General features: G+C 37.8%; 1 protein-coding gene across 8 annotated transcripts in view; it reads left to right on the top strand.

Annotated features, from left to right (window-relative positions):
* The window catches only part of MSR1 (macrophage scavenger receptor 1), a 109,236-nt gene that overhangs the window by 60,999 nt on the left and 30,215 nt on the right, over positions 1–18,022 (top strand). For all 8 annotated transcript variants that reach the window (XM_062213419.1, XM_062213413.1, XM_062213418.1 and 5 more), the window contains 3 exons: positions 7,609–7,689; positions 11,081–11,170; positions 15,363–15,416. In XM_062213419.1, the coding sequence (XP_062069403.1) occupies positions 7,609–7,689; positions 11,081–11,170; positions 15,363–15,416 (225 nt within the window). The remainder of the gene's footprint in view (positions 1–7,608; positions 7,690–11,080; positions 11,171–15,362; positions 15,417–18,022) is intronic.

Raw genomic sequence — 18,022 nt, 5'->3', positions numbered from 1 at the left:
ATTTACTGAATTACTTAGTATAACATAACTACTTATCATCTACTTAACTTACTATAATAATAACTATCTTACTTAATAACTTAACTTACTATAATACTTAACTATCAGAGTAACTCTATTTTCTTAATGACTAGAGGACTACTGGAATCAACACCATTAATATCAATATCCATAATACTACTTGAACTTATTCATTAATCCATAGATCACTGTATACAGTGTTAAAGTAATTTTGAGGGCTATCTAATTATAATAGTATATGTACATAAAGGTCTCCAGCATTATTTACAGATACCTTGCATAGGGTCAAAACATAGTTATATTATATTACACATGACTAACATTATTTGTAAAAGCTGTGTTTTCAAGGCTCGTATCATGTTTATGAAAAAGAGTGTCAGTGTTCAAGGTCCAGAGATCCATGTCTCGGCAGAGATGGATCTAGGATCATTTACAGGCAGGAAGTTGTGGGAAGGCTGTCACTCTGGGCAGTAGGCTCAAAGTTCCCAAGCGGACGGCCAGGCAAGAAGTTGGAGAGGTGTCCTGCTGAGAGGCCTGGTCCGGCTTTGTGGTCAGCTGGAGTTTTGATCCCATAGTCGCCTTGTGTCGCTTAGCAAGGGGGCTAGCGAGCTGGCACTTTAGCTCCAAGTGTGAGGAGATCCAGAGGTTCGCACGCACTGGGCCACACACATACACACTCACACAGACAGTGGGGTTACAGCTCAGGGACAGCTCTGCAGGTCGGCTTGTGCCGCCACCTGCTCCATGCGGAGTAGCGGGCTGCCTCTTCAGCTCCGGATGTGTGGAGATCCAGAGGTTCACACACACCGGGCCCTTTGTACATTGTCGGCTTGTGCCGCTATCTGCTCCATGCAGAGTAAAGGGCTGCCACTTCAGCTCCAGATGATGGAGATCCAGAGGTTCACACACACCGGGCCCTTTGTACATTGTCGGCTTGTGCCGCCACCTGCTCCGTGCAGAGTAAAGGGCTGCCACTTCAGCTCCAGATGATGGAGATCCAGAGGTTCACACACACCGGGCCCTTTGTACATTGTCGGCTTGTGCCGCTATCTGCTCCGTGCAGAGTAAAGGGCTGCCACTTCAGCTCCAGATGATGGAGATCCAGAGGTTCACACACACACACACACGATCCCCAAGAGGATGAAGAGTGGTGCAAGGGCTCCCTTTTTATCCTCATTGTCAGCAGTTCTCCAGCTTGCCATCCTCCAGCTTGTCCAATCAAGGATGGCTCCTCCTTGCTTATAGTTGAACAGTCCAGTCAATACTGTTCTCACTTACTTATGTTTGAACGGTCCAGTCAGCGTGGGTAGGAGGGTGTTGTCCGTAGCACACTGTTATCTGACTGCCCAGAGATGTCTGCTTGGTATGATTAGGAGCTTCTCCCTAACAGCTGTTAGGCATTGCCTCAGCTCCTGACTTATAACTCCACTTTACTTTTATTTTTGTGGCTTGTGATAACTTTTCAACTCAATGTTTTACTGTGTTTCCACAGTTCATCTCCTTTTCAAGTAAGTGGTGATCAGTGACTCGTTTTTAAATTCCTGTGGAATTCTCCACACACTTCCGTCAGCTCCCTGCTGATGGCCTGAGAAAAGCATTGGATGGATGGTGGCTCAAGTGTTTGGGCTCCTGCCACCCAAGTGGGAGACCCAGATGAAGCTTCTGGCTCTGTTGTAGTCATCTAGGGAGTAAATCAGCAGATGGAAGACCCCCCCCCCCCCTTATCTCTCTCTCTTTCTCTGTAACTCTGATTTTCAAACAAATAAGTAAATCTTTAAAAAGAAAAGGAGGAAGTGCTAGTTTCACTTTATGTGGTCTGTAATGAGCTCTAGACTCCTCTTCCTGTTGAAATATTTGGGTTTATTTTTGTTTGTTTGTTTGTTTGTTTTTTGACAGGCAGAGTGGACAATGAGAGAAAGAGACAGAAAGGTCTTCCTTTTCCATTGGTTCACCCCCCAATGGCTGCTGTGGCCAGCACGCTGTGGCCGGGGCACCGTGCTGATCCGATGCCAGGAGCCAGGTGCTTCTCCTGGTCTCCCATGCAGGTGTAGGGCCAAGGACTTGGGTCATCCTCCACTGCCCTCCCAGGCTGGACTGGAAGAGGAGCAACCAGGACAGAATCCGGCACCCCGACTGGGACTAGAATCCGGGGTGCCAGCGTCGCAGGCAGAGGATTAGCCTAGTGAGCCACAGCACCGGCCTAAAATATTCTTTACTTATACCTTCACTCCTTTTTGGCTCCACTCAAAATTGCGTTTTTAATTTTTTTTTTTTTTTTTGACAGGGAGAGTGGATAGTGAGAGAGAGAGACAGAGAGAAAGGTCTTCCTTTTTGCCGTTGGTTCACCCTCCAATGGCCGCTGCGGCCGGCGCACCGTGCTGATCCGAAGCCAGGAGCCAGGTGCTTCTCCTGGTCTTCCATGCGGGTGCAGGGCCCAAGGACTTGGGCCATCCTCCACTGCCTTCCGGGGCCATAGCAGAGAGCTGGCCTGGAAGAGGGGCAACCGGGATAGACTCCGGAGCCCAGACCGGGACTAGAACCCAGTGTGCCGGCGCCGCAAGGCGGAGGATTAGCCTGTTAAGCCACGGCGCCGGCCCCAAAATTGCGTTTTTAGAGATGACTCCTCCATCTCCCCATTCACATTCTCACTCCCAAATATCTGTATCATTATTTGCTTTGACTACCTCATAGTACTTACCAGTATATAAAATTATTTCATATATGCATTAGCTTATTTTTAATAATCTATCTTCTCAAATCAAATGTGAGCTCCACAAAGTCGTGTCTTGTCTCTCTTGCCCACCTGTACATACCCATCACCTATTAGAGTGTCTTGAATACAGTGAGTGAGCAATTACATATGTGTTGTATAAGTGAAACTAACACCTCCTTATCAGTGCAACAACATTGCTCTTCCAGGTTTCAGAGCTAGATGTTTTAATTACTTTTTTTATATCTCCCAAGGCTACTACTTGTTTTTATTTTATGTATTTCTCTACCCTCTGCATGTTCTTGCAAAATTTCTTACACCATTCTACCAAACAATTTTAATTATTTCATATCTCAAGGTTCCAGACTGTATATACAAACCCATTTTTAGATTGCAGGCTTCCCAAAGGGAAACTATAGATTGCAAAAAGGCCACTGCCTCCTCAGAAGGCATGCATTCCTCTCTGCAGTGTTTGAAGTCTTCTATGGTAGATCTCTTTCTTTTGGAATGCTTCATTCTTTTCCTGGTTATTGATATGTTTATGGTTCAGAATTTTGAAGAAGCTAAATAGCAATGAAGAACAAGCAAACAATAGCCTTTCGGTCTCTTAACTCCAAGTCTTTCATTCTTTTGTTCTTTGATAGAATATAAGACTGCATTTCTTTGTAGTTCATGGAGTATGTTTGAAATATTCTTCTCCTATACCTCCATTCCTTCTTGACTCCACTCAAAATTGTGTTTTCAAACACACTTTTTATATACAAAAGCCAGCACCAAAGAAAATATTTGTGTGAAATAGACAAAATATTTCAACACCAGATAAACACCTCTATCACTAGTCTAGCTGCAGGAGGATGAGGTTGTGTGCTACAGTAGAAGGGTAGTAGGGGGACTAGCTTTGGAAAGTTACAGGGACAGCATGATGTTGACAAGGTTCTCAAAAGTTCCACACACAAAGCTGAGCATAGCTTCTTCCTATGTGATTTGTGTATTTCCATTCTCCCCCAGAATATCTAAAAGAAACTGAAAGCATGTTAATGAGATTCTTTCTACGTTTTGTTGGTGGTAGTAAAAGAGGCATAACAATATATAAAAAAAAAATTATACTATGAAGAATTAAAGAATCTGCTTCTTTGGGTGCAAAGCAAACAAACAAACAAATAAAAAACTCCAAAATCCTACATACAGTCTTTAAAAAGTTCACAAAAAACTCATATCATAAAAAACTATGACTTTCAAAGAGTTTTGCACCAGAATAAATTCATATTTTAATTCCATTTTCCACAAACTTCTTTAAGTTCCCTAGTAGAGGTATATTAATGCTACATAAAATATAAAATAGCAAAAAAGTATAATTTCCAACATCCAGTTAGGGATATTTTAAATATCTAGTTAGAGATATTTACCTGGCTTTCTTACTTTAGATTAGATACCAGGTATTACTATTTTGATATAAAAATACAAGGAACGTTCTTTAAACTTTATAAAATTAAATAGATATATATTTATTGTGACTGAACTAATATTCCAAAATGAGTGTTGTGTGCAACCCCCAAAGTTCCATGCAAAATAATTGAAAGGATAGTTGATAAAGAGTTTCATCCCTCATTTACCAAAAAAAAAAAAAAAAAAGAAAACTCAATCTCAGAGACTAAATACCTTGGGCTCATCTGTGTGTCTCTGTTTCTTGATTTACACATTTTAGTTATTCCTATAAGATCTGTATCTTGCTTAGAGCCCTGATTATTAAACTGAAGTATCAGTGCACTTTTTTTTTTTCAAACACCATTCTTGAGTGTGATGGTTTGCTTCTCTTCAGTTTGTTCAACCAAACTCAAGCTGAAGATGGAGGCTTGTCCCTTCACTGCCACTGTGCTGTGATGAATGAGCTGAAGCTGCGTTCATGGTTGTAGAAACCGTACTCCCTTTCTTGGGAAGAACTAAATTCTTCCGCATAGAACAAAGATTCACACTGATTCCAATTGATGTAGAATCAGAAACTTCTTTGGTGCAACACCTAAATATATGTATGCCAACATCAAGCTAGAGCTTGAAATGGTTCACTAGTTAATTGCTTAATGCCTGTAGTATGGGGTTTATATGACAATTATGTTTAAAAAAAAGAGCCAAAAATTCACATACATACACACACCCAGAGGAAAGAAATTTCAATGGTTTTTCTCTTAGAATGATGAAATTTTACATTATATTTGCATTATTTTTAAGACTGTATGTAGGATTTCGGCTTTTATATTTTCTATAATTGAATTCCTCTTCTAAAATACAGTAGATTATTGCTGTTTAATATTACATAGGAAGAGAAAGGGAGACTATGCCATTGAGAAGAGCAAGGATGTCATGAACTGATTAAACCCACATTGGACCTTAGAAAATTAGATCAGATAAATAGAAATAGGGACAAGGATGTCAAAAGAAGAAAAGAAAATGAACAGGATACACTTATTCATGAGATAATCTTTGTATGATCCTTACTTAGAATTCTTCAGGTATTTTGTCTCCCCACCCTATTAAATTTGTAACAAATACTCTTTTTAAATTTTTTATTTATATTTAATAAATATAATAAATAATAAATTAATAAATATAAATTTCCAAAGTACAACTTTGGAATTACAGCGGCTTCCCCCCAAAAAAAACCTCCCTCCTACCCGCAACCATCCCATCTCCCACTCCCTCTCCCAACCCATTCTTCATCACGATTCATTTTCAATTATCTTTATATACAGAAGATCAACTTTGTATATACTAAGTAAAGATTTCAACAGACTCCTTAACCAAACATGCTAAATATAGCTGTACATTGTCTTTGCAATCTACAAATAACCAAACCACAGCAATTGAGAATGCCTCTTCAAAAACTTTTATTTATTTTATTTGAAAGGAAGCAAGAGAGATAGGCAGACAGAGAAAGATGCCCCATCCTCAAAGACCCACAATAGCTGGTGCTGGGCTGGACCAGGCCGAAGTCCAGGTCTCTCATCTAAGTGGCAGAGATCCAAGCACTTGAGCTATCATCTGTGGCTTTCCAGGGTGCTAGAATACCTGTTTGAAAACATTACTATCATATTACTTTATGGTACATCCACATTTGTTTCTTCCTTTTGGAATTTAAAAGAAAGTTAAATGTCCTGTTTAGATAAAGGGAAGAATATTTGTCTTATATACTCCGTGTGAAAAGGGAATGCAGACAGAAGTATTTTTAATTTCTAAAGATATTCAGTATAATCATTCTAAAGATGTGATCACCAGATACCTATTTTGCTGGACACAAAATCAAATTATTAAATCATTTTTCAAACTCAGCTTTCAGAGATCATGTGGTAAATTGTGAAATCAAGCAAATTTCCTTGCTAATACTTCATCTTATTTTATACTATCTAAATTGGTCTGGGTATTCCACCTAGTACTTGATTTAAAAATATATCCCTGTATTTATTTTGACCTTGTTGTCTTTCTCTACGACTCTTCCACATCCCCATTTCTCTTCTCATTGTACTCATTCTTCAAATAGCCCCCTTTAAATCTTAGTCCCTCAATAATTCCCTTTCAGCATTTGTCATTCATGAAAATTTCCATCTCCCTGACAAATATCTGAGTTTCTGGTGAGGTTTACAAACACACTTTTTAGATGTCTCCAATGTCTGATTTGTGTTGCTTTTGGAGCCCTCACATATGTGTTGTAAGTCCACATGCACGTCTCCCAGATAGCATCGATGCAGTACAGTAAAATCTTCCCAGTATTTACACAATATGAAATACTTCGAAAATTTCTTTGACAAATGTTGATAAAAAGACTATGTATTCTCCATGAAAAACTTTGAAAATATAGATGTATTTACATATTTATTTATTTATCTGAAAGACAGAGTGTGACAGAGTGAAGGGCAGAGACAGAGAGATCTTCCATCTGCTGGTTCACTCCCCAAATGGCCACAACAGCTCGGTCTGGACCAGACCAAAACTAGGAGCCAGGAATTCCATTGGGGCCTCCCACATTGGTAGCAGGGGCCCAGGCTCTTGTGCGTTGTCCTTTACCTTCCTAGGAACATGAGCAGGAAGCTGGGACTCACTTTGTTGTAGGACACCAGATGTGCAAGCAGTGGTGCCACGATGCTGCCCCCTCTTAACACTTTGAAGACCTTTCCTAAAAATATAGCTTTGTGGCCGGTGCCGCAGCTCACTAGGCTAATCCTCCGCCTGTGGAGCCAGCACACCGGGTTCTAGTCCCGGCTGGGGCACTGGATTCTGTCCCGGTTGCTCCTCTTCCAGTCCAGCTCTCTGCTGTGGCCCGGGAGTGCAGTGGAGGATGCCCCACGTGCTTGGGCCCTGCACCCGCATGGGAGACCAGGAGAAGCACCTGGCTCCTGGCTTGGGATCAGCACGGTGCGCCAGCCACAGCACGCGGGTTGCAGTAGCCACTAGGGGGTGAACCAACGGAAAAAGAAGACCTTTCTGTCTTTCTCACTGTCCACTCTGCCTGTCCAAAAAAAAAAAAAAAAACAAACAAACAAAAACAAACAAACAAACAAACCCACAAATATATAGCTTTGTGCTCTTCTAGGGCCTTTTCTTCCTCTTAGATTCTTAGAACCTAGAAACTTGTCAGGTACACATATGCACTTTTGATACATTTTGGGCTGTTTAATTTGGGACTGTGTCCTCATTATTACAAGACACTACAGTACTCAATAGCAAAGTATTCGTCTGTTTTGAGAAGGTCAGTCTTACTCATTCTATGTTACTGCACAAAAAAATAAATAGCTTTAGATTTCTTAACATAACTGTCTTGACAGGTGACAAATCAATTTTACCTATGCTTTACAACTATAACCCGCAATTGTAACATTTTTTTAAAGGTCCTCCTGGGCCCCCTGGAGAAAAAGGAGATAGAGGTCCAACTGGAGAAGGTGGTCCACCAGGCGTTCCAGGTCCAGTAGGTATGGTAACAGTAACTACTTCATCCTATGCTTTGAGACTAGAAGATGCACCTGCTTGTTCTCATGTATGTGAGGCGAGGATGACTATTTCATTTGTTTACTCTGTGTGTGCGTGCATGCGTGTAGGCATCATGTATGTTGGGGGAGATGTGAAGCCTAATCAAGTAATATTGTATACTACACTTACTGATAAGCATTAAATCTTGATTGTTGAAGACAATTAAATATGTGAGCCATTGTCACCAAATGGCATTGTTCTTATATCTAGGGAGCATCAACTCTGTTGTGGGTTGCAAATAGTATATAGCAGACTAAACTTAGGTACCACGTGACAGAGAATTAAAAATCATATTCAGATTGAATAAGTACAAAAAATGTGAGTCAGGGAAAGTTTGGGTAGTATTTCTTATATAGTTCTTGACTGGAGTATATATATTTAAACTCACAGAATTTGAATGTAAATATTGGCTAGAATATACAAGACTTTTTACCATTGCTGTCAGAGCCATTCCGTGTATTTTACCTAGAAAAAAATGTTTAAAATTATTTTCTTCTGTGATGCAATCTTGAAAGCAATATTTTGAAAGAAGATACAGAATACACAGAAAGGATAGAGTGTGTGAACTTTCTTTGCTCTTCAAAGTTGAGAAAGACAATAACGGTAACACGATTGTCATATTACACTGGCTAGAAATCAGATACTCTCATGCAGTTTGAAAGTAGGGAATGCATTACATAGTCTAATTATAATTAGAATGGTTTGTGCTGCCAAAAATGCCTAAACATATATTTCATCTTATTTTTCTGTCTTTTGATTTCATAAAACGTTCTACTTTCCAATCAATGTATTGAGTTACATTAGAAAAACAATTTTTGAAAATGAAAAGCAGGAATTTGACACCTGCCTGACTTTTACATCATCATGCTTAAAAAGCAATATATGAAACTTTTATCAAGAAGCGTTTTTGAAAATATTTTAAAAGACTCTCATATGCTAGATGGGTTGTTTTTGTGTGTCTTTGAAAGTACCATCAAGTAAAAATTTCATTCAGAAAAAATCCGTTGCATTTGACTGCACTCAGCAGACCTTAGCGATGGTGCATTAATGTCCTAAACAGGGGAAGCAATCAGTATTATATCAACTGCCAGAGCTGCTATTGTCAAGGGTCTGTCAGCTCCTCCATTATAAACTGCACTTGTCAAAGCTTTATAACTCAACCATAACAGTTCTGTCTGTGCTACAACTTGCTGTACAAAGCTTCATCTTGGGAGCATCTTTTGCAGCTCTTTCTAAACTATGGATGTATGAAATAGAAAAATGGATTTAAAAGTTTCAGCTTTTGTTAATGCTAGAAAGAGACGCCATTACAAAGGCTCTTTGAGTCTTTTAGTGAGGGTTACTTTGTTACTTTTGCTACTTGCTGATTTACACAAATAGGCACTATCCAATTTTTCATGAAAGGGAGATAGATGTAGTTGCTGGGGTGATAAATTGACTATCTTAGGTTATCAGGTTGCCATTTGTGTTGGTGCATGGCAGCAAAAATGTTCAAGCCGGAAAGCATCTATCCTAACAGATTCTTCCCTCTTTGACTGCTGCATTGTTTCCCTCTCTGCCAGACTGCCTAATTGCTTCATAGTTGGTACTGACATCAGGAAATAGAGAGTGTATGATAGGTAATCAAAGTAATTGCATGTTGTGGTCAGAGCAAATTCATTGAGTCTTCAAGTGTACATCCAGTTGATCACACAAAACTCAACTTGACCAACTCAAACTCACCTAGACTCACAGGATGATATGAATATCTGAGAAAGTTTAGTGAGTATCCTTGTGGTCTTAAATCATGAATACATTAAATGTATCACAGTCATTGCTCATGGCCCAGGTTGGGTATTATGTCACATTATGCCTTATCTGAAAATAATACCATAGAAATTCACTTCAGAGTACCATTTCCTTGCAAGCATGCCAGGGGAGAATGACCTTTCATTCAGGAAATATGTACTGATCATTTTCCACAAACCTGGTGTCCTCTACTGTGGAGTACTCACAACAAATTCAGAGTCTCTGCCTTCACAGCGCATACAGTATGATAAGTAATTATAGAAGGGAGGGGTATGTCATGACGAAGAGTTCATCTCATCGCAAGTCCTTTTGGGACATTTAAAGTTATTACCCCATTGCAAAATGCTGCAAAGAAGGATTACCCCCTTGGTTTCTGAGGAAACCATTTTACAGGCCATCTAATCAACTATTTTTGCCCAGGAAGGATTAAGGATTAATAATAAGCTAGCATGACCAGTGGGCATAAGAGGGGCTACTTACATATGATTCTTAGAGAACTGAATGTGCTTCTGGCTGCAAACTTCCATCATCAACCAGTACTATTTACTTTTCTTACATAGCCTGAACTTTGCACCATAGGAATCATGCCTCTGGAGGAATTATCTCCTGACATCACTAATGTTTTATTAATATTTCTAAACATACTTTGTTGTTTCATTATTTGTCAATATGCTTAATTTCTGTTGGAATTAAAGTTTTACACTGGACTTGATAATATTTCTTTTCTTAACTCTTTCAAATAATCCTTCTTAAACTGAACATTTCTTAGAGGCCAAGTTGCCCAATTTTATAAATGATCCATAAAAATTTTTTTTACAAATTAATATGTATAAACATTGCCTCCTGTAACTTGCACACTACAGGCAATGTTTTAAAAATTTAACAGTAGAAAAATCTATATTCTATTTCTTGCAATATTCCTCTCCAAGGAGTCAATTGAAAATTTGACTAGTTGGATCTTACTTAGCTAATAATGGCATTTAAAGTCAGATGAAGCACATTGAATATCAGATAAAGTATTTCATTTTCTATGAACATAATATTTATTTTATATGTGGTTTTCATGGTCACTGTAGAGATAAATGATTAAAAAAGAAGTGGTGGTTTACAGTTTTCATATATGCATATAAAACCCAAAACTTGTATAGTATAAAATATATACCTATAAATAAATATATGTAGTATGTATATGTGTATGTGTATTTGTATTGTTTGATTTAGGTCTAGCAAAATCCTACCATTTGCAGATTCCTGATTACATAAGCTTTCTGATTAAAACTTCAATATTTATTTTTTTTGCACGTACTTAATTTCAACTAGCAATGTTTTTAATTGAATATCTACAGCATACCAAATGCATTAATGTTTGTACTTATTACTTATACATTATCTTTCTGTGACACAGATGGAATTCTAGGAAAGCACTTCTGTTTGGAGATTCACTTATTCCATATTCATTAATGAAATTACATGACTTCGTTGTACTCTCAAATATGTATGAAAAATTAATTGGTGCCTGCATCTTCTTCCCCATTAACCATGCAGGTCCTCCAGGTCTTAAGGGTGATCGAGGATCTATTGGCTTTCCGGGAAGCCGAGGATATCCAGGACAATCAGGGAAGAGTGGGAGGACAGGTATTGTGTTACTTTGTCTGCTTGTTCTTGAGGATACAGAAGAAATACCAAATCATAGACAGGCTTTTAAAATTCTTGGATTAAAAAAAAATGATAACCAGGTTAGGTATTTGGCCTAGTAGTAAAGATGCCAGTTAATTTACTCACATACCATCAGAGTACCTTAGAGTATCTTAGAACAAAGATAGTGGGAAGACTGGCAAAGAAAACCCAACAAGCAACATGTAAACACCCTTGAAACCACAACTGGCTTTCAAAGCCTGCTCAATTCCTGTTTTCCCAATACAGACAAACCTGGAATTCTATGCTGTGAAAAATAAACTGCCCACTATTATTTATTAATGTGTAGCAAGCCACATGGTTCTACACTTTAACATTCACTCTCTTGATGATTTTTTTTTCTTCACTGCTTGTGCCAATGCCCTAAGCTCAAATTGTGAACTCTGAGCAGCAGTTTTAGAAAGGAGTAGGTTTATTGTTTCAAATTGGATTTCAAGGTAGATTATTACCAAAAGAACAGGATTCTTATCACCAAGGTATTTTACATAGATTTTTTTTTTTTTAACAGTGGTTTAGGTTAGTACAAAAAAATTGCATAGTAAGATACAGCTTCCACATATATCACCTATCTATATATAGTTCCTCCTATTATTAACATGTAATGCTAGTTTGGCTAATTTGTAGCAATTAATGAAGCAATATTAATATGTTATTATTAGCTTAAGCACTTGATTTACATTAGGGACCACTCTGTATTCTATGTTTCATAGATTTTGGCAAATATATAATGTTGTATATTTATCACTACAGTATTGTACAGAATAGTTTCACTGTCCTAAAGATCACCTTCCTCGTCACCAAACTCACTCTCCAACAAATCCCTGATGATCACTCATCTGTTTACTATCTTCATAGCTTTGTCTAGTCGTGAATGTCCTATAGCTGAAATCATACAGTGCACAGTCTTCAGAATAGCTTCTTTCACTTTGCCACAGTATGTATTTAAGGTTTCTCCCTATCTTTTCATGGCCTGATTGCTCATTTCTTTTTATTACTCAGTAATATCGCTTTCACCTATTGAAAGACATCTTAGATGCCTTCTGGTTTTATCAATTATGGATGAAGCCGCTATAAGTCTTTGTGTGCAGTTTTTTGGCATGGACAAGAAATCCCCTAGGGATGTAGTTATTAGGTCACATGATAAATCTATGTTTTGCTTTGAAAGAAACTGTTAACCTGTTTTCCAAAGTGATTCTGCCATTTTGGATACTCACCAGCAATGAATGAGAATCAGTGTTACTATACATGCTCAGATTTATTTGATGTTGCCATATTTGAGATTTTAACAGTTGTAACAGGTAGACTACATAATTGCTGGCAATATCGGTTTTCATGAACTGTCAACGCCAACTAGGCTTGGAGAACAATCAGCAAGCCACACATAAGCAGCCTATCATTAGTCTCCACTAGAAACATGATGATGCAGATGAATTACATTTATGTGATACCAACTCTAAAACAGTCCAGCTTGGATCAGGCCTTTGAGGGCAATAAATATGAGAACTGTTTGTTAATTTGTTTGAAATTGTCTACATCACCCAGGGTTTGCTGAATTGACTGAGCAATTTGTGTTCAATAGATGAACACATTTTAAACCTTAAATTTGACACAATTTCAAGGTTAGTTATAGATTCCAAGAGAATTCTCAATAATTCTTTCAAGTAAGAAAAATATGTTATATGTACTCTGGGTTTAAAGTTAAAATGCTCTGTTGGCTTATAATCTATCTTAAATAGCAATGATCATTTAGTATCCCTTGAAAATCAGGATAAGATTTTGCTTCAAATTCTTTTTGGTTCAATGTACATGTAGCTTTCTATTATATTAAGCTACAAATGAGCAAGAAATCATCACCGGGTCATTGCTTGAGCTTGAGCATTTTTGTTCCCAAGTATCAAAGACAAACTGCTGTATGGAAAGACTTTCAAGAATAATGCAAGGTTTCTTTCTCTTTTCTGATTGTGAGATTGGTGCTGAAATGATGATATTAAGCTTATTCATCACATTATCTTCTCTGAATTAGAAACAGAATATTAGAAATTATCTTCATGGCGCCGCAGCTCAATAGGCTAATCATCCGCCTGCACACGGGGTTCTAGTCCTGGTTGGGGCGCCAGATTCTGTCCCGGTTGCTTCTCTTCCAGTCCAGCTCTCTGCTGTGGCCCAGGAGTGCATTAGAGGGTGGCCCAAGTGCTTGGGCCCTGCACCCGCATGGGAGACCAGGAGAAGCACCTGGCTCCTGGCTTCGGATCAGCGCAGTGTGCCGGCCGCAGTGGCCATTGGGGGGTGAACCAACGGAAGGAAGACCTTTCTCTCTGTCTCCCTCTCTCACTGTCCACTCTGCTTGTACAAAAAAAAAAAAAAAAGAAATTATCTTCAAATAATAATTATTATAACTTCCTTAAATCTTCAAAGTAAAGTTACAGTTGGGGATAAAATACTTTTTTAACTCCCTCCTGCCTCAAGTCTTGTGCTACCCATTATATATTATATTTTTAAAATTTGGTAAATTAATCTCAAAGAACATTCTCTATACTATAGTTTCAATTATGTGATTGCTTTAAAATTTACTTATATGGGTGAAATGGTCATTTTTCCATTCAATTTTTGTTTATAGCCATTGTCTGTATTCCCACCAAACTAGGGTGTTTTTGCTTTTTACTTGTTAACCTTCTTATTTGGTGACATATTAAACCTTTATACTGAAATGCAAATTTAAAAACATGTTATCTGAAAAATTTAAAGAAAGGGAGAAGAAAAGAGGTTAGGAGGGGAAGCAGTGGAGGGAGGGAGGAAGGAAGGAGTATCATTGTGTTCTTGGAATTGTATCTACAAATCTCATTGAATCTGTTAAAAACTAATTAAAATTAAAATTATAAAAGTATATGAGGGTGAAAGTTCAATACAAAACACAAATGAAGACTATGTAAATTAGAGAAACAAAAAGTTAATAAATAAATATTATTAACATGTTAAAATATTTATTCCATAAAAAGTGAAAAATTCTTTTTGTATCACTCATTGAGAATAAAATCTCAGAGAGTGGGTTCCAGCTAAGCTTTGGGATATGAGTAATAGAACTATTCATAGGGAGAGCTGCTATCTCTTATGGACCAGGTGCTTTATAAACATTGTTGGTAATTTTTAAGGCAACATTGAAAAGAAAGTTATATTTTCATTTTATAGAAGAATAAATTCAGCTTAGAAGGCTTAAAGGCTTTTGAATACACAAACAGTGACTGGTAGAGAGAAATAAGACAAGAGTTTTGAAAATTATTACTGAAAAGTCTGTGTTTTTAAAAATTTATTTATCTACTTGAAAGGCAAATCGACAGAGAGGGGGACAGAAGGAGGTGGGGAGTGGGGCAATGAAGAGATTTTCCATCCTCTGGTTTATTCCTCCAGATGATCTCAACAGCCAGGTATGGGCCAGGCTGAAGTCCAGAGCCAAGAATGTCATCTTAGTCTTTCATAAAGTGGCCTGGGCCCAAGTTTCTCTGCTGCTTTCTAAGATACATTAGCAGAGAGCTGGAATGGAAGCAGAGCAGCCAAGACTTGAACCAGCACTCTGATGCTAGTAGCACAGGCAGCTTACCCTCCTACACCACAGTGTGCATCCCAAGGTATATAATTTTTAAATTAAATCCTTTTAGCTGTTGGGTGAAATCCAGACACAGGACTTTCTGTCTTCCCCTAAGACTGAGGTCATCATAATCTTAGCACTCCCAGAATTTCACTTACAGCCAACCTTTGGGAGTTCTGCCCTGAAGAAATAGAAAATGAGCTCAGTAAATTGACATGGGAATAGAAGAAGTTTAGAATGAGATGAGAGACACTGGGGCATGGGATGAAGACACAAAGAAATGAAGGGAGGGAAAGAAGAATGAGTATCATAAAGCAGACTACTTCTATTTCAACTTTGGCTGTTTCAGGAAAATAGGACAGTGCCTACCTTATGAATAACTTGGAGATAGTAGCACAATCCTACATTCATACTATTAATGCCAACATCATAATATTTCAATATTTGTAGGTTGTTTCACATTGACATTTTAGATGTGTGTCCATTGAAAGCAAGCGTTGTGAATTCCTCTGATTTAAAACAATTTTTGGTGCTTTTCTTTTCCTCAAGGAAATCCTGGACCAAAAGGCCAAAAAGGGGAAAAAGGCAGTGGAAGCATCCTGAGTAAGTTTACGGCGTCTCATTTTCTGTGTATATTTTTCTGTGAATTAATAAGATTGTGAGGTTAGTGATGTGGGCTTGAGACAAATGTTGTATTGCAGCACAAAACCACAAAATTCTGTGGATATCAGCCACAGTTCTCTGTGAGCATGCTAACTGAAGTAAAACAGATTAAATTACACAATTCTTTCAATCCCCTAAGCATTTGTATTTTGTTTTTGTGATGAAGACTGTTTTCTAAAAATTCCACAGAGAAAATTGTTCAGTTTTTCAAGTCAGTTTCTATCCACTGAAGGGAAATCATACTTATGAATAAAACAATTACAGCCTCCTTACCTACTAACCAAGCTAACTGGAATCTTCTAGATAGGAACTCAGACAACCCAAGAACCCTGAGAGATTATCCTCAAACACGTAACATTTTTGGTTTTGTTTTACTAAAATCTTAAAAGTGATATTCTTTGTCCTAAGCTTTCAAACCTACAACAGAATAGGTTTTACAATGGGAATACTTGTCAATAGAATGTTGACTTCATGTTGGAATCTGTAAATTGTATCCTAACAAATAGAGGATGAGGTGTCTTCAAGCTGCCCTTCAATAAGTCATTTGTTGTATGTCTCAGCCAAATCTGTACTCACAGGATGAAGGGTTAGGAAGTGCAATGGGGACTCCCCAGTGGGCTTCTAAGAATCAAGGTGTTCCTCCCCTGCATTCCCATTAGCAGCCCCATGTTTTGTGTGCCTGTTTTGTGGAGTAGCTGATACAATCAGAGCAATCATAATTTTTATTCATTCAGGGATCTGTTTTAGATGGACTATGACTTGTCTTTTGGTGTACCAAAATCTCACAGGTTTCAGTTATAATCATTGATCTAAAAACACAAGGCATTGATTTCTATGCCTTAGCGAATAGTATGGTTGGACACTACAGGTAGACAAGTTGGGATACCTGGTGTGACTACCAGTGTGGTGGGAGTGTAACGTGTAAGCTTTCAGTGTTGGATGGAAGAGTGTTGTGGGTTCTCTGAGTACTTCGTTTAATGACTGTTACTGTTATTACTAATATTGCGATAACTGGAATGGTCTATTGTCTCACTTCTCCTTTGTGTCCATTTATCCATTAATATATTCACTTCTGGCTGGTGTTGCTGTTTTGCTCCACTTGCTCCCATTTCTGGGTGTACTCCCTTTGTTTCAGTTGAACTCCTCTTGGAACTCTTCCTTCTTTCTATGCTTATTTTTTTTTGTAGTAGTTTTACCATTAATTTGCATAGTACAACACAATAAGGACAGAGATCCCACATGGAGAACATGCGTTTTTAAAAGTTTCCTAGATTACGTATTTTATTTTATTTTTTTTTAAATTAAACTTTTATTTAATGAATATAAATTTCCAAAGTACAGCTTATGGGTTACATTGGCTTCCCCCTCCCAAAACTTCCCTCCCACCCGCAACCCTCCCCTTTCCCGCTCCCTCTCCCCTTCCAATCACATCATGATTCATTTTCAATTCTCTTTATATACAAAAGATCAGTTTAGTATATATTAGGTAACGATTTCAACAGTTTGCCGCCATATAGCAACACATAGTGAAAAAAAAAATACTGTTGGAGTACTAGTTATAGCATTAAATAACAGTGTACAGCACATTGAAGACAGAGATCCTACATAATATTTTTTAAATTAATTAATTTTCTATGCCATTTCCAATTTAACACCAGGGTTTTTTTTTTTTTTCATTTCCAATTCTCTTTATATACAGAAGATCGATTCAGTATATAATTAGTAAAGATCTCATCAGTTTGTACCCTCGCAGAGACACAAAGTGTAAAAATACTGTTTCAGTACTAGTTCTAGCATCACTGCACATTAGATAACACATTAGGGACAGATCCCACATGGGATGTAAGTACACAGTGACTCCTGTTGCTGACTTAACAATTTGACACTCCTGTTCATGGCTTCAGTAATCTCCCTAGGCTCTAGTCATGAGTTGCCAGGGCTATGGAAGCTTATCTTTATCTCTAGCTTATTGTATCTTTTGTTCTTCCTTATCTCCTTTTCCTAAGGCTTCTAAACATTGATTCTAGTCTCAAGTTGGGCAGATAAGGAAGGATCTTCTTATTTTGCAGTTTGTAAACTGAGCACCAATACTGTCTTCTGCTACCTTAGGCTGTCAAAAGGTTTCAATATCTTGTTCAGATAAAGTTAAAAAGGTTTTTAGTTATTGATATTTTCATATTTTTAAACATTTATATGCCTATTTCCTTTGAGAAAGCACTAATGGAAGTGTTTCTATGTGTAAATGTATACAACCTCTGGATTCTTCTCCATGCCTTCTGCTTGGAGAGTATATAACAACCCTATAATGTTTCAGAGACAGAGAGAGAGAGTGGGAGAGAAAAAGAGAGAGAGAAATGTCTATACATACACATCTTATATAGGATTTCTTTTTCTTCAGTTAATTAAATGTGCTTCTCATCTGTCACTGTCATTACTTAATGGCTATACGTCTTTTCTTTCAGTGAGTATTCATTATCCCAATATAGAAGGGAACTTTAAAAAGTTTGTGGAAAAATTGAAGTACAAAATAAGTTTATTTTGGTGCA

The sequence above is a fragment of the Lepus europaeus genome, chromosome 16 (assembly GCF_033115175.1).
Source record: "Lepus europaeus isolate LE1 chromosome 16, mLepTim1.pri, whole genome shotgun sequence".
In the NCBI taxonomy this organism is placed as follows: domain Eukaryota; kingdom Metazoa; phylum Chordata; class Mammalia; order Lagomorpha; family Leporidae; genus Lepus; species Lepus europaeus.
The sequence above is the reverse complement of the archived record's forward strand: the minus strand, read 5'-3'. Positions and strand labels throughout refer to the sequence as shown.